Source organism: Takifugu flavidus, chromosome 7 (assembly GCF_003711565.1).
Source record: "Takifugu flavidus isolate HTHZ2018 chromosome 7, ASM371156v2, whole genome shotgun sequence".
Taxonomy (NCBI): domain Eukaryota; kingdom Metazoa; phylum Chordata; class Actinopteri; order Tetraodontiformes; family Tetraodontidae; genus Takifugu; species Takifugu flavidus.
In genome coordinates this window covers 9,589,431-9,611,503 of record NC_079526.1, presented here as the reverse complement: position 1 = coordinate 9,611,503, position 22,073 = coordinate 9,589,431, and the positions used below count along the sequence as shown (strand labels likewise).

The window sequence follows — 22,073 nt, the reverse complement described above, 5'->3', positions numbered from 1 at the left end:
CAGGGATGATCCACACCCCTTTAATTACCACCAACGACCACTAACTGCAGCATTTAATAAACCAGCAAAGTATAAATAACTCTGGCATTCCCATTGGTTATTTTATAACTGGATACGAGGTAAAACGTCTTAGAAAAACTAAAATAAATCCTGTAGAATTTTCTCAAGCCAAGCACCCACCCACTAAGAGCACCGGCCGACACCTGAATCATGATATACTACTTGGACAAGCCTGCCCAAAAATCGATTTTCTGCAAATTGCCTCCATATTGTTTAATACACATTGGGATTCATTCAGATAGTATTTCAAATCATTAAAACAGCTTGAATCGATGTAGCAAACGCTGTCTTACTGAAAAAATAAATATCTGAATGTTTTTTTTAAATCAGGCTTTGAGGGAACAGCCTAGGCTGAGGTCCTTGGGCAGGGATTTGCGGCACTCGACAAAAAGAACTTGGCTATCCCGACGTTTGGTGTTAGTGTTGATCGTATTTTTAAACAATAGTCTTTCTACTTCTAACGTCTGTTAGAGAATTAGCAGAATTCCAATAGCAGACTCGGATCGTGGTGCTTAGTGGTCACTACATAAACAGCCATGATAACATCTGCCGGTAAGTAGTATCAAGTGTTTATTTCAATAGCATTAGCCTTAGCATCCTGTCATTGATTTAGCTGAGTCACACGGCTAAAGGATCCGCTATAAGTATAACGAGTTGGTGCTGTCAAACCCGGAATTGTGTGTATATTTTGTTTGGAAGTGTAAGACGTAAATGACCACTATTTTTGTATAGCGTTAAAAGGACACGAATCATAACGAAATGGTGTATCACCGAGTTTAATCAACGAAGCCGGGTTAGAAAGGCGTTCAAAACAGTGTTTGAATGGATTTACTATTATAATGATTCTTTTTTTAACCACCTTTTTGTTCTCGGGTGTTTTGTAAATCCTTGATGCCAAGTGGTTTAGGATTTGAGGACTTTAACGCCATGTAGTTTAAACATCTGAATTTCTCGTTTTTATGTACCGGTAGTCTGAGCTCATTGTAGCTACAAAGTTAAGTTGCAATGTCTCAACAACCCACGTGTGTTCTTAAAAAAAAAAAAAAATCTATATAATACACCTGTTATCAAGTACCAATCAATGAACAAATTACTAAGGGCAAACCTTTTGGTTGTCCATGTGTGCTCTTTTTTATATAAAGCTGGAATTATTTCCCTCCTTGATGAAGAGGAGCCACAGCTCAAGGTAGCACAAAATAGATTTCTAATTTCATTGCCCATATATACAATTGTCATGCAAATTATATATTTTGATACGTTTCTTTTGCAGGAATTTGCGCTTCACAAATTAAACTCTATTGTAAATGACTTCTGGGCAGAGATTTCGGGATCAGTGGATAAAATGTAAGTTTAACAATTTTGGAACCTATGGCTCATCCAACTATATTTAGGACATTTATCTGTTATTACTTACTTTTTAGTGAGGTTCTGTATGAAGATGAGACTTTTCGGAGCAGAGCATTTGCGGCCCTAGTGGCCTCTAAGGTTTTCTATCATCTGGGAGCCTTTGAGGAATCTTTGAACTACGCTCTTGGTGCTGGGGAGCTCTTCAATGTCACAGATGAATCAGAATATGTAGAAACCATCATCGGTGAGTAAACACATGTAATTTGTTAATCCTAGTTGGTGGTTATTTTTAAAGACAAGGGTGAAATGTTACTCCTTTTTTGTCTCCTATAGCCAAATGCATTGACCATTACACTAAGCTGCGTGTGGAGAATGCCGAACTGCCTGAGGATCAGGAGAAGAAAAGCGTTGACCCACGTCTTGAGGGCATTGTCAATAAGATGTTCCAGCGTTGCTTAGATGATCGCATGTACAAGCAGGCTATTGGCATCGCCCTAGAGACCCGACGACTTGACATGTTTGAGAAAACCATCTTGGAATCGGTCAGGCACTGTTTTCATTCACATTTGATTCAGTTGTAACTTCCAATATGTAGTAAACTCTTTTTTTCTTCTTTTTTTACAGAATGATGTGAGTGGCCTCCTTGCCTACAGCCTGAAGCTGTGCATGTCTTTGATGCAGAACAAGAAGTTCCGAAATGAGGTTCTGCGAGTGCTGGTCAAGCTTTACATGAATCTGGAGAAGCCTGATTTTATTAATGTCTGCCAGGTATGTTTGCTCAATAAAATTGTCTGCATCATTTTCCAAACTGGACTCTACCTATGCATTGACTTATTTTGCATGGGATTTGAACATTTTTGTGATGCAGATTTATTCAGAGAATTTTACAAGTTGTTATAGCCCCTGTCCTTCTATCCATTAACCCAGTTTCCATTTGGTAAAATGTGCGTTCACTATAAGAGTCTATGATATATTTTGTTGTTACATGTACTGGACACTGATAGTGCTGTGACTAATTGATTATTCTGAATTTGCCATATTGATTGAACGCCCTTTTTAAAATGAAGAAAAAAATCAAAGACATGGTTCTCTCTACTTATTTATTTTTCCTTCCCATATTTGTAGTGCCTGATATTCCTAGATGACCCACAGGCTGTGAGTGACATCCTGGAGAAACTAGTGAAGGAGGATAACCTGCTGATGGCCTATCAGATCTGCTTTGACTTGTATGAGAGTGCCAGCCAGCAGTTCCTCTCCTCAGTTATCCAGAACCTACGAACTGTGGGAACACCTATCCCCTCTGTTCCTGGCTCTACGAACACTGGAACAGTGTCCACGTCAGACAAAGACAGGTGGGGAAACGAAGCATATCGGGACATAACATATTTCAGCTTAGATGAGGAGTTGTGTATAAAAGCTAAAATAAATAGACTTTGAAACTGTTTAGACACTAATATTAGTGTGCACATTTTGGCTAATTAGACTTTGAGGTTACTATTGCACAACTGGAAACAGTCTTGGTTCAATACTTAAGTGATGCTTTATTTTGTTGCTCAAGTGATGCAATGGAGACAGATGAGAAGCCAGGAAGCTCCCCAGCTGGAAAACCAGAAGCGGTAAGGCCTTAAAATGGTTTTGTTACATAATCATTTGACAGTACGGATTTTTTTTTTTTTTTTTTTTTTTTTTTTTTTTAATGTAATGTTTGTTAGAACACTAACCTGGATAACTATGCTTAAAATATTATTGAACTTTTTTTGTAGAAAGATGAACCTAAAGACCAGAATGCCAAGATGATCAAAATCCTCAGTGGGGAGATGGCCATTGAGCTGCACTTGCAGTTCCTAATTCGAAACAATAATACAGATCTAATGATCCTGAAAAACACAAAGGTAATTTAGGTTAACACAAATACAAAAAACACTGTACTCCAGGAAGTCAGAAACTACTGGATGGAGCTCTGATACTTGAAGTAAATTTGGTATGTCCCTCTTTTTTGTCGATCCAGGATGCGGTTCGAAATTCAGTGTGCCACACAGCAACAGTAATAGCCAACTCGTTTATGCACACAGGAACCACAAGTGACCAATTTCTCAGGTAATTTTGCGGAATGACAATCTATGTTTGAAACTGGAGGATGTCTCTAATTATTTCACAGGGGAAACTTCAGTAATAAGCTTCAAGACTATCTGCCTGATTCTGCTTGTCTGCAAAACATTTTTTGTTGAACTTCTCTGCTCTCTATTCAGACTCATGCTTGCATCTGAAGCACTGTTCACCCCACACAATTTTAGCCCAGTTGTAGGGTTGAATACTGTTTTTTGCTCGTATCCACTCTGCGACGACTTGATCGTTAAGTGTGAACCCCTCTGAGTCCTTTCAATAATTCCTGTGTCACTTCTTGCGTGAGCTATAGATACAAAATGTTGTTTAGAGACCAAGTAGAGCAGTCAGCTATGCTTAATGAAGGAGAGTCGTTTTGTATGAATACTCCCGTCATCAACCAGTCATGTAGTGTGAACACCCCACCGACCTCAAGACTCCGGACCAGAAGAGGGAGTTGCAACCCAACGACCGAAAAAGTCTTGTAGTGTGAACAAGATTTTAGTTGCTACATAAACCTCACTAAAACATTTATTTGATTTTGTAGAGAAAATTTGGAATGGCTTGCAAGAGCCACGAACTGGGCAAAGTTCACTGCCACAGCAAGTCTGGGTGTTATCCACAAGGTATAATAATTAGCTGCTTTGGCAATTATAACTTCCTAATTCCAAAAAACTGATCATCGCATTCTTTTTTGCAGGGACATGAAAAAGAGGCTCTTCAGTTAATGGCCACTTATTTACCAAAAGACACCTCTCCAGGCTCAGCCTACCAGGAGGGCGGTGGATTGTATGCTCTGGGTCTCATCCATGCAAACCATGGTGGGGAAATCATTGACTATCTGCTTGGTCAACTCAAGAATGCCAGCAATGATGTAAGTTTACTTCAATAATGAAGTCTACAACTTTTCAACTGAACTTTTCTACAGTATAGAAGAGTTGGGAGATTACATTTACTTCGAACATTGTATTGTGTGACACAGCTTTATTTGAAATTATTTGTGTTCCGCTGTGTTTCTCAAGATGTCTTCCTTAATTACAGATTGTTCGTCACGGCGGGGCCCTTGCCTTGGTTTGGCTGCACTGGGCACAGCAAGACAAGATGTCTATGATCTTCTCAAGTCTAATCTGTACCAGGATGATGCCGTTACGGGTTTGTAGATGTCTACAGAATTTTAATTGGCATATCAATAAACCACAGCAATAAATTAAAACAAAAGTACTTAATACCCGTTTTTATTTTACTTTCGTGCATTTGCTGAGCTAACACAGTAAATCTGGACAATAATTTTAGCTGCTAATGCAGGAAAAAAATGTAAACATTGACACTTTGCATGAATAGTTGAAAGAATCAAATAAGAACTGTAAAATAAACCCCACTGACAAGTTTATGTAAACTCTCAGGTGAAGCTGCAGGCCTGGCTCTGGGTCTGGTCATGCTTGGATCCAAGTCAGCCCAGGCCATCGAGGACATGGTAGGCTACGCTCAGGAGACGCAGCATGAGAAAATCTTGCGTGGTCTTGCTGTGGGGATTGCCATGGTCATGTATGGACGTATGGAAGAGGCCGATGCTCTTATCGAAAGCCTCTGCAGGGATAAGGTAAGCTGGAAAAGCCATCAAAAGCATGTGTTCCCCATAGCATCTAAGATTGCTTACTTTCTACCTCTTCAGGTCTTTTACTGTGACATAGATGAAGCTTATGCATATATTAAAGATTCCAATGAAATAAAGCAGGCATGATTAGTTACTAGTAAGAATTAAAAAGGATGTTTTAAACATCTTGGCATTAGGTCCTTGGTGTATATAAACTACTGAAGATTCAACCCCTGGTTTATGTACATTTCTGTTAACAGAAGGATTTTCTTTTATTCTCTGTGCCAGGAATCTGTAAGGGCTTGATGTATTAGTCATAGTTAAATTCAGTTGCAACGTCTCACAGCTCTGTCTTTCTTCACTGACTATAACAGGACCCCATCTTGAGACGCTCGGGTATGTACACAGTGGGTATGGCCTACTGTGGATCTGGGAACAACAAGGCCATCCGACGCCTGTTACATGTAGCTGTGAGTAGTTTCTTGTTTGCTTAACAATCACAACCTTTTTTTCACTGAGGGGAAAGAAAGGTCTGCTACGTGGGTAATTAAGCAGATTGCAACTTCAAATTAATTTAATGGCTGTTTATGTTTAAATGCAAAGATTTATGTTCCTTTTAGCAAATCGTTATGGATTTACTGAGGGTAAATGTTTAGGTCAAACACAGTAAAAAGTTGACATAACCACCAGGGTATACTCAGCACTATCAAGGAAATCTGGCCCACTGTCATCAAAAGACTGTAATTCAGTCTTTGTGCTGTTTTTGAGACCAGCTGAGATTTGGGTGTGGAGCAACTCATTGACCTTTAGGTGGCGCTTCAGCCAAGCACAAGTTAAAAGATGGCGCAATAGCAGAGCACAAAATGACTATTGAGTTCAGCATTCAACAATATTCAAGATTATGATGACAAATAATTATAGTTGGAGCAACTAATTAAAACAGCCAATAATATTGGAATTCACCTTGCTTCTGTTATTCTAATTTTTTGGCTTTATCTAGGTGAGCGACGTGAACGATGATGTCAGAAGGGCTGCGGTGGAGTCCATTGGCTTTATCTTGTTTAGGTAAGTACCAGGGTAACGTGTGCTTCAGGGACTTTTTAGTTTACTTACCTGCACCATCTCTCTCTCTCTCACTCACACTCACACTCACACTCACACACACACACACACACACACACACACACACACACTTGGTAGTTCTGGATTTTATTCTGGTTTATAGATACAACAGACCGGACTCCACATATGCACGTGAATGTGTCAAGTTTTTTTTGTTCAAATATGGCCAGTTAGATAATCCTATATACACTGTAGAAATCTTCATTGGACAATTTTAACTCTTTCTTAATCTTAATATTGAAATTTTGGTTTAGGAATGTAAGAAACGAAAGAAAATGGCTTTATATTAGGTATTTAGAAATGCAGTCATGCATTTTCATTGTCTTTTTCAAACCTTGACACTAATCAAACCTATATTTACTAATCAGGCTTAAGGGTAGAGACTGTAATGTAGATTTCTGCAACATTTATACTAAAAAGGGCTACAGACTGCAATGTTTAAGCAAAAACATCTGTTAAAATAATTTTATTTCAGAATTTCCTATTTCATAACTTGATATTTGAAAACAAATGTTTTCTGTACAAACGGAAAACAAGATTGAAAATTTCAGTTTCATTCAGGTCAACAACATACTGTAATGTATTTATGTTTCGGTATTTTTGAATTAGGCATCATTAGGCATCCATACAGCAGAGTTATTTCAAGACTGTAAAATAATGTACTGCTTTCATCCCTCATCAGAGGCCTCCCTGGTAATGTTGCCACTTTCATTTCTCATTTATAGGATCCAAGTGATAGTAATACTTATATTAAAAAGTTTGATCTTGAGTATATAGTGATTGAACTATACCATTAGAATTGTATTTGTCGAATGATATTTCTATCATTTCTATTTGTGTGTTGTGAACTGATCCTCGGAGGTGGAACATTTCAACATGTTCATTTTTTTTCCAAGCATAACAATCACAACTCATGGCTACATGATGGACTGTTGTGTTTAGTGTGCAGCAAGTATTGATATAGAATAATTTATTTCAGACTGAGAGTATTTGTAAACGCCAGTCATACATTTTTAATGTTTGGTTTAGTGCAAACTCCTCTGCTTTTTTCTTTTTCTATACACAATTAACATGTTCCTCTTGCTTACAACTCTCAGTTTGAGTTAGAACTATTGTGTCTAATACAGCACCGGTAGATATCTGTGCAGGTGCCTGTAGACCCTTGGAAGGACTTTGGTAGTCAGTTGTTCCGTTCTTCGTTTCCTGTTTCGTGCCCAGTTTAGAGTTGTCCGCCAATGAGGCTCTCGGGGAGATGTGTGTTAACATCCGATCAACGGTCGATGCCCTTAAGCTCCTTCCTTGCTCTTGAGCGGAAATGTTTTTGTAATTACAAGTAATATAACGTGTGAACGCTTGCCTGAAAGTTTTGTTGAACAGAGTGTAGACCAGTGGATTTATGCCTGATGACACATAACCCACCCAAACAAAGATCTCCATGAGACGCCCAATGATGTTGGCATCACAGGGGGTGCATAGGGCAGAGGTGATATTGGTAATGAAGAACGGACACCACATGACCACAAACAGGAGGAACACTATGCCTAATACTTTTGAGGCTCGCTGCTCATTGGTCAGGGTCTGCATTGACTTCTTGCCCATTGTGGACAGTCTCCGAAAGGACTTCTCATCTCCCGTGAGAGAAATAATTGCGTCTGTATTTGTCTTTTCTTGTGTCCTTGCAAGGCTGCTGTCTGTTGTGTTAGGTTGCTCAGGCTGCGCTGGATTTGCAGCCTGTTCTCTTTGAAAAACTGTTGATATTATGGAGTAGCTAAAGCGCTGAGTTGCCTTCGACCTGAGCAAGTATACTTTTTTACGTAACACCCGGACAGTAAGCAGGTAGATGATCATCATGATGGTCAGAGGGATAAAGAACGCCACCAGGGATCCAAAAATGATGAACTCTTGAAAGGTATCTGGTTTCAGTAGGCACGTGTGATTACTGTTAAAGGTGATGTTGTTAGGATGAGGGTGGTTCCTTAGTCCCTTAATTGGAATTGGGATTGCAATACCTATGAAAGAACAAAAACAAGCGTTAAGTATTTTAAACATTTCCTTTGTCTACTAAATTGACAACTTTTGGATTTTTGACAATACATAGCTGCAGCATTTAGATGCAGTTTAGACCACAGCTGTTTTAACTCAAAGGATGTCTAGTCTGGAATATGTTAACTATAGGTTTGATTCATGTTCTTACAAATGGATATGAGCCACACCAGTGCAATCTTCAACATCACTTTGGCTCTGGATTTGTATTGACTGTGTTGGATGGGTTTCTTGATGGCAATGTAGCGATCCAGGGAAATGGCGCATAGATGCATGATGGACGCAGTGGAAAAGAGCACATCAAGGAAAAGCCAGATGGGACAGAGTGGCTCTGGAAGGGGCCAGTCAGCGTCTGCGTTATAGAGACAGAGAATAATACACATTATTTTAACAAACATCGTACAGTGCTGTGACACACTTTTAAGTCCATAAAGAGTTAGATCCCGCTTACAAGTAAAGACAGATGGCAAGGGATTACACTGATGTTTGTTTTTTTTGTATGAGGAATAGCTTCACTGGAAAATTGAAAGCTCATTGACTGTTTATGGACTGAAAACCCCCTCATGTTGATGTGCTTGGAGATTGTGTTGAATGGTCGTATTTATTTTTCAGTTCTAGGGCTAATAGTTATTCTGGTGTCTGTCCCATGAACATTGATGTTGCAAAAAACTTTTGCTTGAAACTTTATATTGTTTTTCCCCTCATTTTGCCACAGCATTATTTTCTTTGCATTGCCGACTTGTCATAATTTGTGGAAACTTTGAGTCATAGTTTAATAGCTTCAAAGTTTAATCTGGAGGGCCTTATTGTTTCACAGATACATGTTCTGTAAGAACCTCCCCAGTCCCTGTTGTGAATGCATTTATAAATATGTTATTTTACTTGTATGTATTCATTTAATATAGTTTTAATAATGTCAATGTTCTCTCTGGTGTCTAAATTGTCTAATAGTGCCCTTCTTACAAGGTGATGTCCAAAAAGTCCCAAGATACCAAACATCTGCTATTTTTTTAAGAGGAGCATAGTGAGATTATTGAAATCATTTTTGTTATCAGATTATTTTTAATGCGTATCATTAGCAACAAATGTCACAAGTATATAATATAAAAATAAATCTAATGTTGATTTGCAAAAAAAGTATTGTTAAGTAGAATACAATAATGCAACAAATATAGGCTTTAAGCTGCATAGCATGATGATGAGAACAGCTTTATGTGCTTAGTCTGTGCAAATAATTCTGCTGTGGTTTATGTCAGCTCAGTTTTATTTATATGGTTGCAGTTGACATCACATTTATCTGACACTGAACATGCAGGCTTCGTTTTAACCATAAACCTTTAAGTCATTTATTAACTGACCCGTAAAAATGTGTTTTCATTTCACCGTTTATTGCACAGCATTAGCTTTAGAAATAAAATACCTTTTACCTTGGGATTTATTGCTCTTGTCGTAGAGGAAGCAAGATGTTTATCGGCCACTTGTCTTTTGTTATATTTTATTTTAAATAATTTGTTTACAGACGGATTTTTATCTTGTGTCCCTCACAACGTTCATGCCAACCTAATGTGGAAAGTTGTCAGTAATATTTGATTTTGCTGTGAGACAAGGTTTTTATTTGACTAAGAACCTCTTGCTCTCACTGATATTTGTGTTCCTTAGACGGATCGGTTTTATAGCAAAAGATCTGTAAAATCACAACAAACTTACCATAGAGGATAGTAATGAGGGCAATGGGCATCACCAAGAGTCCCACCAACAAGTCAGCCACAGCAAGTGACATCAGAAAAAAGTTAGTAGCATTCTGGAGCTTTCTTTCAAGCCATACAGCAAGAATGACAAGAATGTTTCCTCCAATAGTTGGAATGATCACCATTACAATAAGCAAGGCAGCCCAGTTCAGCTCCAGCCCAGGATTTTCTTCTGACAGGGAGATGTTGGTCTGGACGGGGGCCCCAGCTGCTTGAAACATGGTGCTGTAGCGGTTACAGCAGGTCTTAGTGTGGGTTGGACCTCTGATCTTCTTGGTATTGGACACACGGTCAGCATGGTCACTTGGTCCCAAAGGCAAGGACACGGTATGGGTAGGTCAGAATGGGTGCTTCATTTCTTGTGCAGAGAATAAGCCACAAGGAATAAATTCTGGGGCTCCAATGCTTGTTAGCATTAAAAAATGCCTCCTTCAAACTCCTGGCAGTAATCCCAAACATTGAGTACGTCCAAAGAACAGTTTTAGTGGGCCGGGGGTTTCTCAAGAAGTCACTACTCTTGTCTTCACCGGTTCCACTTAAAAGAAAAAATAAACATGTTTGTTAAAATTTTTTTTTTAAATTTGAGTGATTAAAATAGCCACAAGAGACATTTATTATTGTAAATGAAAAGGCTCTTTCCTGTGCTCTGACATAATTGTTTCCACATTATGGTAAAGAAGATTAAGCTGAAAAATATACAAGGAGAATGGCTTAAGAATATAAAACATCACATGAATTTGTGATTGCTTTCAGATCCCAACATGGCATTTAGGATTTTCAGTGATGATCCTAGCAGTTGTAACATTTTAATACTTTGTCGTAATTCCACAATAATGGTACCATTCAGTGGGGGGAAAAATCTTACCTTCTGTAAGTGACATCCTCACGATTTCTTTGTTGTCTTTCCAAGCTGAATCTTAATTTTTAGAACCACAGAAGCAGGATTTTTTTGTACTTGGGGGAAAATTGCAGTTTAACATCCATCGCGTTTCACTGATGGCACTCCTCTGCATTTAACCTCCGTAAAATCTGTCGCTTTTATATTTCCAACTTTTCTTAATAAGAACGTGTTGTTAACAAAAAAAAAAAAGCTCCCTCAGTGGCAAACCTTAAATCTGTCTGTGTCTGAAGCAGTCCATGGAGTGGAATTTGTTTGGCTTCCACGTGTTGGAGGAACCCCCAGTCTTACTTCGCATCATCTGCTACAGTCACAGGTTTAAAGCTTTCAGATGTTGCAGCTCCTCTGCCCCTCACTAGCTCCTTGCCTCTTATTCAAAGCCCCTGATCAGCTCACACTCTCTCCTGTCTTTTCTTCCTCTCTCTCTCTGTCTCTCTCTCTCTCTCTCTCTCCCCCCAGCTTGTTTCTCATGAGTCAGGCTCTGCAACACAGATAAATGCCTCTGAGCTGGCAACATGCCAATGTTTCAGGGAGGTAATTTTCCCCAACGCAGCCATCCTCCTGTTTATATTTGTCATTTTCTGTCCTCCATCTGAAGCAACTAGAGGTGAAGAATGTTAATGACTTGTTATTCTAATAGGAATCAATTCATTTTTCCCCCCTTTCTGCTTCAACTCAAGAGTTTAACGTGTGTTCACGTTCCATCATATTCTGTAAATATCACACAGGGTCAATTTTGTTTTGAATGCGGTCTTAAGTAAAGTAAGAGTAAGTAAAACCCCAAACTACTTTTTCTGCTGAAAACAAATGTACTTTGGTATGATGTAGTAAATCAATCAAGTAGATTAATTTGGCTTATTTTGTTGTATAAATGTAAGCGTGACTGCCCTCCATGGGTTGAAGCCCAGCTTCTATAATCGAGATTTGCTATTGGCTAAGAGGGAGGCTGAAGATGTTTTGGATGCAGCTTTTGTCAGAAGCTGCCACTTTTGCCCCCCCCGGCGTTAACTACTAGTACCTGTTGACTCTGCAATCTCTGGCGAGTAGGTTCGATCGAGGCAAACGTGTCTGCGCCGCTGGTGCTCGGTAGCTAGCGAGGGTTAATGTGTGTTATCATTTCTTTTCTGTGCGTTTTCATGGATGCGATTGTCGGCCTTTTTGAATATGAAGCCTAGCTCAGGGGATATTTATATTCTTAAAGTTAATATTGGCATAGATAACTAAAAGCCTTTAGAGAACAGATTGTATGATGGGGCATTGCAATAAAAGCATTATGAATTTGTCTAGCAACCTTATCATGAGTGGCAACCACATGCAAGTTGTTATTATTATTATTATTATTATTATTATTATTATTATTATATTATTATTATTATTAAGGAATATTGATATTCTGGTGCAAAAAAATTAGTCTTATTTATTTTTCAGTATTTTTTAGGGAGTAGAATTAAGGGTTATATGAGGGTCTAGTAAAAAGTAGGCACTGAACGTTTATCCTGCTCTGCACTGCTCAGCTCTCTTATATTAACGGTCATTCACAAAAAAATCCGCCCTGTCTCTCCTCAGGACTCCTGAGCAGTGTCCAAGTGTGGTGTCTCTGTTGTCGGAGAGCTATAACCCTCATGTACGATGTGGAGCAGCTATGGCCTTGGGGATCTGCTGTGCTGGGACTGGGCACAAGGTGAGTTTCTCCTTGAATGATTTATTTTTTTGTTGAGGCTGTTTTTTGCCCGCTAAGCTCCAATTGAGAGGAGAAAATGTTTTTAGCTATTGTTGGCCTATTATATAGAAAGTGGGTCTCATAAGAAACAGTTTTGGTTGATGGCACATTCCAAACTCTTGAATTTATTTATTTATTTATTCTAATTAAACCTGTGTGTTGTTGCTGTTTAGCTGAAGTCTTGGTATAAATATGTGTTATTAATTATTACAGTATTTCCAATGGAAAAGCAAAGAAGCTTCCTTATAAAGCAAGTCGAAACTGTTAATTTCTTTTCTTCAAATGTGCTTATGTTTGGTAGGGAAAGCCTTTTTCTTAATTTTCCCGCAACAGTTTTGATTAATTCTTTCAAAACCATCTTCTAGCTTCAAGGTAATCCGTGTCACAATCGAGCTAAAGAGATTCAATCTTTGTTTTTTTTATAAGTGATTAAAGTAAATAATCTTTGAAAGTTTTGCAGTGATTGTGATAAATACGCTCATCAACATGGTGCAAATCAGCACATCTTTCGCACGATTCTTTAGTCTCAGACAGCCCAGAACAACCAGGCCTCTGGCTGTTTAGATCCAGGAAGTAACAAAGGGAACAGAGCAGACCAAAGTGTGCTGCAGACCTGATCACTTCCAAAGCTCAGCCGCTTGTTTTTTGTGTTCCGGACAGCAAAGCTCACTCGTGAAACTTCACACAATGATTCATAAGTAGGTCACATCTTTAGAGGGAAGAACATTTAACCTTTTAATTCATAGTGTGGGTATGCACATGCACATAAGGTGGTTGGAGTAAAACTGTTTTTGCACCGTCCTCCCCTCTTTCTACTTGGATTTATTTTAAAGTTCACAATAGGCTAGTTTGAAGAAAATTTCAGCGCAGGATTACGAGGATCAAGCAATCGCATTATGTATCGGACTGCTGTCCTGATTAGGCCTGACACTAAATACCCTCAATTAAACCCCCTGACAACCTAGCAGGAACAGGATGTGGTTGACTGGTGTCTTGACATATCACCCTGTTACACGGCTGTCTCGGCCAGCTTAGACAGAGCCCCGGAGCAGCATGGTTTATTTTACCTGCACTGTCGCCATCCTGGTTTGTTTCTCTTTCTTACGAGGAGCTGACGCCTACCTCTGAGTCTGCTGGTACAAGTTATAAACATCAGACTCCAGAGATAAAGAGGGAAAGTGGTTGTCCCTGACTTTTTGTCTCACAGTGATCATTAGGGGAAAGAGGTGGGGTTTGTTGCAACGGTTGCCATGGACAACGAGATATGGATGACACTAATGTCATTAATTTGTGTGTTCTGGTTGACTAATCCTCAGTTCCTTTGGTGCACTGATATTCTCCACTGGGGATGAAAAATATATACATTTCACATCAAAATGGCAAAAATTTTCTTTAGCATAAATTTAAACTTGTAAAATATTATATATGACTTATTCAAGGTAGTTTTCTGTCTCAACTGGACCGTTTTTCCTCTCTTTTGAGGACGTTTCGCCTTCTATCCAGAAGGCTTCTTCAGTTCTGACTATATATGACTTAAAAAAATACTTCCAATTTAGTTCAGGATGTTAATCAGTGTTCTCCTGATGCGAATAACACTCCTCTTCCTCCTGAGTATATTTTGAACGTTTGGACTCAGCTTTTCATTCAGATTGCAAACAATACAGCTGTACATTTAAAAACAAAATGCTGGTGTATTTGATGTCTGCTTGAAGAGGGATTTTGAGGATATCTTTAAGTTCTCATCTACAGTAGGCAGTCGGTGTCTAAACAGTGGTGGTGGTCTAGGTTGTGACTTGTTTATATGAAGCATACTTAATTTTAAGTAACCATACTGTTATGACTATGCATTGACAGGAGGCAATCAATCTGCTGGAGCCCATGACCAACGATCCAGTGAATTATGTCAGACAGGGCGCCCTCATCGCATCGGCCCTCATCATGATCCAACAGTCTGAGGTCACCTGTCCCAAGGTACGAATGTTTGATGGGAGGAGTTAAATGTGGTTGGAAAGCAACAAATACTAAGACACTGGAGACAAAGCTGTGGCATGGCAGAGTACAGCGTAACCGGGAAAGGCGAAGTATTTACGCAGCGCCCTCTAAAGTTATATTTACAATTTGGTAGACATGTTTCAGAGCCTCCAAATTTGCAACACTCCTTCAAGTTAAGTCTGGTATGTAGGATTGTGCAAGAAGCTTCTTTTTCCAACTGAAGAATTCCGTGAGGTATTACATGCTTGACTGTTTACTTCAGTGTGCCAGTATTTGTAGTTTCCAGCCTCCCCTCAGATTTGTAGGAAAGTCTTGGTCTTTTGATTGCTTCAGTGGTTTTATTTCACTGGTTATTACTCGGCTTAGAGCTTCACCCCGTGGATGGGCAAAAGGCCTTTTACAGATTGATCAAACTAATTGTAGTTTTTGTTATTCTGTTTCTGACATGAATATTTAATTGGCAGTTTGATAAATTAAAGATTATGACTAACCCCTTCAAAATCCTGCAGCACAGTTAAAGGACAGAAATGAAGGTGTCATGGAGCCTTTTCTGAAAATTGCCTCTTCCATCCACTTCCTTAGGTGAACCAGTTCAGACAGCTTTATTCAAAGGTGATTAACGACAAGCACGATGATGTAATGGCCAAGTTTGGAGCTATCCTTGCCCAGGGAATCCTCGATGCAGGTTGGTATCCCAACTGAATTAGAATTAAAAGCTTGATCGGATCGCGGGGCAATAAAATGTTTCCTTTTGCCATTTCTCAAGAGATCAAACCACTGACATTTAAATTCACTGCCACGAATTACACTGTAAAGCGAGCGAGTTGAGTGAAGGGCAGGGTTAGGGATTCAGTTGCAGTGGTTAGCATCTGGTGAATGTATGATGTTCTATCAAGGATAAGTGCAAGCATGTGCAGTGAGTGTACACACCTTGAGTTGGGTTCCTTTGAATTCAGAACAGTAATCCTCTTCTGTTGACCACCCGTGTACTGCCTCTCTGGAACAGATCATGCTAAAGCTGCATTAGCATCTGACGTTCTAACCTCAGCGCTCTCAGCCATATGGCGAGCTGGCTTCTCCCCGGTGATTACTGCTTTTGGATATCCTCGGTGTTTGTGTGTCCGCGCAGTGTTTGTAGACACAACCATGCAGCGTGTTTGAGTGTGTGAGGTCCCGGAGAGCTGCACACCATCACGTGGAGAGCTAGCTCGGGCAGGGCACGCCCATACTCGCATGTACACAAACCCCTCAGCATATGCAAAAGCACGAGCACATTTTCTCACAGTAACATAAAACCCTGCGTGCTCGCTGGGACAGAAACCAGCTCTGTTTAACACATGAAAAGGCGATACGGCTTCACACACAACGAAACCCAGTTCATCTTTTGCTGAGATGTTGTGATTTGTGACCGTTTTTCTTTTTTGCCGGCCATAAAATGGCCCCTTGATTAACTCCACCCCTCCTGAGACAGCGTTTATGGTTATTTTGTTATGGGTAGATTAGACATCTTGGTGACAGACAAGACCTCGGTCATCAAATCAGCAAGGATTAATAACTGTAATAAACTCTGCAAATATGCCAAGATGACCGCGTGAGACTATCCAGATTAACACAGACAACCGGAGTCATCCTTCATCCAGCAGAGCCCCCGCCCCCCCCACAGCAATGTGCTCCATTCTAAACTCCACCTCTCACAATTAACACGTTCAGCCAGGGAAGACGAATCTAGAGCCGCGCGCCGTGGCCTGAAATTCATATCACCATATAAATGTAATTCCTTCTCTCTATTTTAAAGACAAAGCACAATGAAGACAAAGCTATAATGTCATTTGGAGAGCGTTGTGCACGGCTCAAAACTCAGAGTTAAAACGCAGCAATCTGTGGTATAAAATAGTGCATACGAATACAACTACTACTACACAAGTGCTTTGTTTTATAGCAACCAAATGGTGAGAATGTTGTCAACAACCATTGTTCACTTCAAGAACAGGAAGAGAGGCCACATTCATAACTTATATTTACTGTTTGCGATTTGATTACAAAAATGTTTGGTTAGCAAACACACACCCAACCAAGACATCGCTTGTGCAAAGACTCCTCGGGGAAACACTACAAGCTCGCAATAAGAAAACCAAACAAGGCTACATGAGGGTATAGGACCAGCTTTTTTTGTTTACTTTAAACTGATGAAGAAAACATTTCGATCACCTTGGCCAAAACACTAAATGTTTCAAAACAATACAAAGTAAAGTTGGAAAAGTGACAACTGAGTTTCCAGCTCCCCTGGTCTGCGTAGGGTCGGCGGTCCCCTCGCTGCATCGCTACAATGTTGGGGGGGTGCGTGACCATTCTGGAGATGTCCCCACAAACCCCTGTAAGCTACACAGAGAAACATCTGCTTTGAGCCGGGCGCGATGACATCATGAACAAGCTTTATCGCGATTGGTTGGTGGAGTCCAACTCTCTACTGTTGGCCAGTTTTATATCATTTAAGCCATCTAGCCCATGTGCAGAACACCCCTACAATTGCTCTGGTTTCAAGGTCAGAAAAAACTTCAACTTCATCCCAGATCATCACATCAAGAGGAGTCGGCCAACGTTTGGAAAACACGTTTCATTTGGCAGAAGTGATCAGTCTAATTCTGTGAATGCTCCTTAGCCAGGAACTGTCCGTTTCTATTACCCCACTTTTTCCTCACTATTGGATCCAGTTAATTATTTCGGTTTAAACATTTTTTTAAAAATTGTATCCTACAGTATTTTGTTTTCCTTAAATACTGCTCACCTCCTCATGTAAGTAACTGGAGAAATCGCTCCCCTGCTCCCCACAGGAGCTGGAGCCTAATATTTCTGTCTGGCGGTGTCACTGTTACGGGCCTTGCTTGTATGATCTCAAAGGTTCTGGAACTGTGGGGCTTGTGCTCCAGTGCTAAAGGTTTGTTGTTGGCCAAATCTTCTCTTTGTTCCATTCTCTGGTTGTAGCCAAACATCCAGGAGCAACTGGAAACATTGACTCACAACCGTTGTTTATGCTAAGATATCAGTGCAGCACAGCTGGATACATTCTAGAAAATATCAAACCACCACAAAGCGGTCGAAGAGGATGATGGATTACCTGAAAAACTGCTCCGAACTAACCAGGAACTAATGACGATGGAGGCAGCCAATCACGGCCTGCACGCTTGGCAACAGAGCCAGTGCTCTCATTATCACGAACATAATTGCAGCTATTGTAGATCTAGATTAGATTGTTTTTTCAAATGAACAGGAGAAATGTAATATTAATATTTCTAAGTTTGATAAGAGCCTGATCAGTTTATCCTGTGTGAGAACGGGTTTTAGCCCAGTAAAGGTCTGGTGGTGACGGAGCCACGAGCAGACCTTGTGACTCATTCTGGCCGGTGCTCAGCCTGTCGGACTGGCCAGGACACTGGTACAGATGTCGAGATAAGATGCCATCGTTATTAAATCATCTTAATGACGTAAAAAAATTAGCTCAAGGGAAAACAACTGCAGAAGATTAAACTTGCAGGAGATCTGATTTAAACCAAGGGGCTGCTCCCTCCTAACCTTTTTAAAGGGAGGTTTTTCCTCTTTTCCTTTCCTTCCTCTCATTTAGGGTTCTTTTGTGCAGTTCTGTCCTCCCTTCTGCACCTTGACCCCCGCCCCCACCAGACTATTTGGTCAGCTTGAAAAATGCCTCTTTCGTGCGCGGTCCAAAGTTTAGGTAGTGTGATCTGCAGCATGATGTAGTTTTCATCAAGGTAATAAATTGTGGATTAAGTGGAAAAACCTAATACTCGTGCAGCTTCAGCCCTATTTTCTAGCACGGAGCTGGAAACGATTCCTCTCTCCGTGATGGATGGGCAGCACAGGCAGAAACACCACCTCCATCACCAGGATGAGTCGGGCCCGTCTGGAGCGCAGCAGAAAGAGCTGTAGCAACATCACGCTCAAACATTCATTCTCTTGGTTTTTTAATCGTTTGTCCGCACCAAGTGATTAATGTTTCCTCTAATTGCACGAAATCTCATCTCTTCTAAAATAGACGAAGTCATTAATCTGCTAGCACGCCTCGGATCTTCAAGCCAACGGAGCTCCTTTGTTTTAAAGAGGAATGCATTGTCCACAGCTTCCTGCGGTTCAGCACCGGGTCCTCATTGGGCCGGCGGAGGCATAAAGATAAAGTTATCAGGGCGGAGACCGTGCTCTTCTTCGCCCTCTTTAGTGTCCCACCTTTCCATTATCAGTGCCTGTGTGTATTTTTAGCTTCTGTGTTTCAGCCTTCAGCAGTTTTAAAGAGCAGAGACGCGTCTTCCTTGTCCTGACTCTCTCGTTTTGTCCACAATGACGAATCGATGGTTTTCTTATCCTGCCGATGATGGTTCGGTTCAGGATTCTTCTCGTCTATGATGGTTGTCTTATTCAGATGTCTCTAGGTTAAAGATGACGTGGCTATTTTTAACTAACGGCTCTCTTGACGTGCGCAGGTGGCCGTAATGTGACCATCTCCCTGCAGTCCAGGACGGGTCACACTCACATGCCCTCAGTGGTTGGCCTGCTGGTCTTCACACAGTTCTGGTTCTGGTTCCCCCTCTCCCACTTCCTGTCGCTGGCTTTTACCCCAACTGCCATAATCGGCCTCAATAAAGACCTGAAGGTACCTGCGCCCTCGATAAACTCAACAGAAATCCATATGACTGGATGGATGCTGCAGGTCTGAGGCAGCCAGGTGAGGTTTAATGGCTCCGCCCTCCCTCCTCAGATGCCCAAGGTCCAGTACCGCTCCAACTGCAAACCCTCCACCTTCGCTTACCCACCAGCTCTGGAGATTCCTAAAGAGAAGGAGAAGGAAAAGGTGAGTGGAGGCTCCTGTCCTCTCAAAGGGGTTTGAATTATCGATGTGTTGCTTTGCTGTTTCTCCTCTTCAGATATTTGCTCTGTTGCTTTGTTCCACAACCCTTGGAAAGAGTTTGATGAGATGATGGAGTGCTGTTTATATCGTGCGTGAAAGGGTTTATGTTCCCGATCGTGAGGTGTGTTCGTTGGGAGTTTGCACGCCGGCGGTTTGGTCTTAACGTGAAAACCTCTCTGGCAGGTCTCCACCGCCGTTCTCTCCATCACAGCCAAAGCCAAGAAGAAGGAGAAGGAAAAGAAAGAAAAGGAGGAGGAGAAGATGGAAGTGGTAAATATTCATCTCCTCAACACTCCCTGAAATGATTCATTCCAGTTCCTCATCGTTGACAACAGAATTAAGTTCAAGATAAATTGGGCGCAAATCATGGCCTGGGAAAAGGCTCCGAGGCCTCCAGGCAGCTCATTTCCTGGTTTCTCCTCGTGTACAGAATAGAGGCAGGTCACTAGGACGCTGCTACTCTCAGCATCCTAAAGAGATGATGGCAAATGTTTTAAATCGTTGAACTCATGAAGTAAATCAGGACCTGAGGTTCAGAAATCCTCCAGTTTTTACCGTTCTGGGAGTCATTTTATCACTGATGCTGCGTCCAACACAGGAGGTGCAGGAGGGCGAAAAGAAGGAGGAGGAGAAGGAGAAGGAGAAGAAAAAGGAGGTGGAGCCCAACTTCCAGCTCCTGGAGAACCCAGCCAGAGCCATGCCGGCCCAGCTCAAGGTTCTGACCATGCCGGAGACCTGCCGCTACCAGCCCTTCAAACCGGTAAACACCCAAACCGCCGCGTGACATCTGAGGAATGAACCTTCAGGTGTTTACGTGCTTGTTTGAAGAAGCCTCCAGTGACACACTGACGGCAGTTTTAAATAAATAAGCTTTATTTATTTAAATAAACCAACAACGAGTTCCAGGCTTGGACGAAGCGCCGCTCCGCTCCGCAGCTTCAGTGTTGCTCTGAATGTTGAGCACGTTTCCGAGGAAGTTTTGGTTTGCTTTCACTTCCAGCCCAGATCTCCAGCGTAACATTACCCAGGTTCAGGCCCGAATGGCAACTTCAGTCCGGTTCTGTAACGCTGCCTCCCTTTTAAGGGTTTGTTTGTACATCCAGAGGCGAGTTTAGGAAGTGAAAAAGGTTTATAGAGTGGCCGCGTCTTCAGATCTGCTCATCGTCCACAGGTTTATTGAGTGTCTGGCCAAGGACTCGAGTCAGGGTGAAGCTTCCTGTCAATTTAGCAGGAGAGTGGAGACTAACCTACGCACGTGTGTGTGTGTGTGTGTGTGTGTGTGTGTGTGTGTGTGCGTGTGTGCGTGTGTGCGTGTGTGCGTGTGTGCGTGTGTGTGCGTGTGTGTGTGTGCGTGTGTGTGTGTGCGCGCCACCAGCTCCACACGGGTGGCATCATCATCATGAAGGACACCAGCGAGGAGGAGGAGGAGCTGGTGGAGCCCGTCTCGGCTCACGGCCCCAAGATCGAGGAGGAGGAGCAGGAGCCGGAGCCCCCCGAGCCTTTCGAGTACATCGACGAGTAGCCGAGCTCCAGGTGTGCGCACGCCTCCCAGACGTTTAGATTTCTGCATTAATTCATGTAATTCACCCCCCTCTCCTCTCTCAGGCTCCAGCTGATGTGGGACCCCAGCACCTCGGCCCAGCGTCCCCCCCCCCCCAACATGTTTTTCCCTGTTCTGTCAGTCAGGGAATGTTTTACATTCTCGGTATTGTATCATTTTCTCTGCTATAATAAAACCCGTCTGTATCGGAGGCTGGAGCGACTTTATCTTTTCTGGTATTGATGGAATTTCTAGAATCCCTGGTTTACATAATCAGCAGCCACTGGTTGCCGTGGTTACCGTGGGCATCGTCAGAAGGATCTCTTTCCGCTCGTGCTGAACGGGCGTGTGAGGGGAAAGGGCAAACCTGCCTCGCGTTCTTTAAAGCATCACTTGGGTGGAAGTTTCCTCTGACGTAAACGCTTATTTGGGAAATTCCGAAAAGGTTTAATCACCACTAGATTAGATTTGTGAAACTTTATTAACTGAATTCACTTTTTTCCACCTTTGTTTTCCACAGCCGATCCGATCACGGCCGTGTTAACGTTTGTAGTTCTGTCGACATATTTATGAAATCGGCACTAAATATTGCGAAGTTCAAACTTTAAATAGCTTTTTTTCTGTGCGTTGTAACATGAAATGTTTGGATGGAGCCTCGTTTCAGCGCCTGAGTGAACCAGGAACATGTGAGGCGATTGGAGGCCTTTCAGAGGAACAAACATGTTTATTTTCCAGAGAATTCCTCTTTTTTCCCCAGTCCTGCCCCCCAATCACCTTAACATACACATTCTTGGGTTTTTCCGTCTCCACTCTGATTGTATTCAGCAAATGAAGCTTCGTATGGAAAAGTGGTTTTGGGAAGGCTTCAGGGAAATGATAATGTGCATTTGAAGGTGTGGGAATTTCACTGGAAAACGTGGAGGGTGTGAAGGGAGAGGACCTCCGCCGGTGAATCAGCGTTCTGGCCAGACATCCAGTCTGATCGGCTCCT

At 41.5% G+C, this 22,073-nt stretch overlaps 2 protein-coding genes across 4 annotated transcripts; one reads left to right on the top strand and one right to left on the bottom strand.

The window, feature by feature from the left end:
- The first annotated feature begins 413 nt into the window (after positions 1 to 413).
- psmd1 (proteasome 26S subunit, non-ATPase 1) lies at positions 414 to 21,293 on the top strand. The gene is given in 26 exon segments (XM_057038554.1): positions 414 to 612; positions 1,203 to 1,246; positions 1,331 to 1,404; positions 1,482 to 1,651; positions 1,741 to 1,949; positions 2,032 to 2,175; positions 2,533 to 2,759; positions 2,966 to 3,023; positions 3,171 to 3,299; positions 3,416 to 3,504; positions 4,058 to 4,136; positions 4,211 to 4,384; positions 4,552 to 4,573; positions 4,576 to 4,662; positions 4,914 to 5,110; positions 5,479 to 5,574; positions 6,105 to 6,169; positions 12,482 to 12,596; positions 14,490 to 14,606; positions 15,210 to 15,312; positions 19,118 to 19,287; positions 19,393 to 19,485; positions 19,726 to 19,812; positions 20,141 to 20,302; positions 20,918 to 21,075; positions 21,148 to 21,293. Coding segments are annotated over 25 exon segments (2,874 nt in total). The 5' UTR covers positions 414 to 596; the 3' UTR covers positions 21,065 to 21,075; positions 21,148 to 21,293.
- htr2b (5-hydroxytryptamine (serotonin) receptor 2B, G protein-coupled) lies at positions 6,721 to 11,489 on the bottom strand. Of its 3 annotated transcripts, none has more exons than XM_057038558.1 (4): positions 10,883 to 11,481; positions 9,977 to 10,552; positions 8,421 to 8,621; positions 6,722 to 8,235 (listed from the first exon to the last, which is right to left on the bottom strand). In XM_057038558.1, the coding sequence occupies exons 2-4, from the start codon at positions 10,236 to 10,238 to the stop codon at positions 7,283 to 7,285; spliced, it is 1,416 nt and encodes a 471-aa protein (XP_056894538.1). In that variant the 5' UTR covers positions 10,239 to 10,552; positions 10,883 to 11,481; the 3' UTR covers positions 6,722 to 7,282. The 3 variants fall into 3 exon arrangements, with proteins under 3 accessions (XP_056894540.1, XP_056894538.1, XP_056894541.1); XM_057038561.1 differs by having other exon boundaries at positions 8,054 to 8,235; positions 8,440 to 8,621; positions 10,883 to 11,489; XM_057038560.1 differs by lacking the exon at positions 10,883 to 11,481 and having other exon boundaries at positions 6,721 to 8,235; positions 9,977 to 10,352.
- Positions 21,294 to 22,073: the final 780 nt, after the last annotated feature.

Excerpts from the sequence above, each read along its gene's own strand:
- htr2b (XM_057038558.1), bottom strand. The coding sequence starts at position 10,238 with ATGTTTCAAGCAGCTGGGGCCCCCGTCCAGACCAACATCTCCCTGTCA. Across the intron at positions 8,622-9,976 it reads CCTCATTACTATCCTCTATG|ACGCTGACTGGCCCCTTCCA; the intron begins GTAAGTTTGTTG and ends TCTATAACGCAG. Across the intron at positions 8,236-8,420 it reads GGTGTGGCTCATATCCATTT|GTATTGCAATCCCAATTCCA; the intron begins GTAAGAACATGA and ends GTTCTTTCATAG.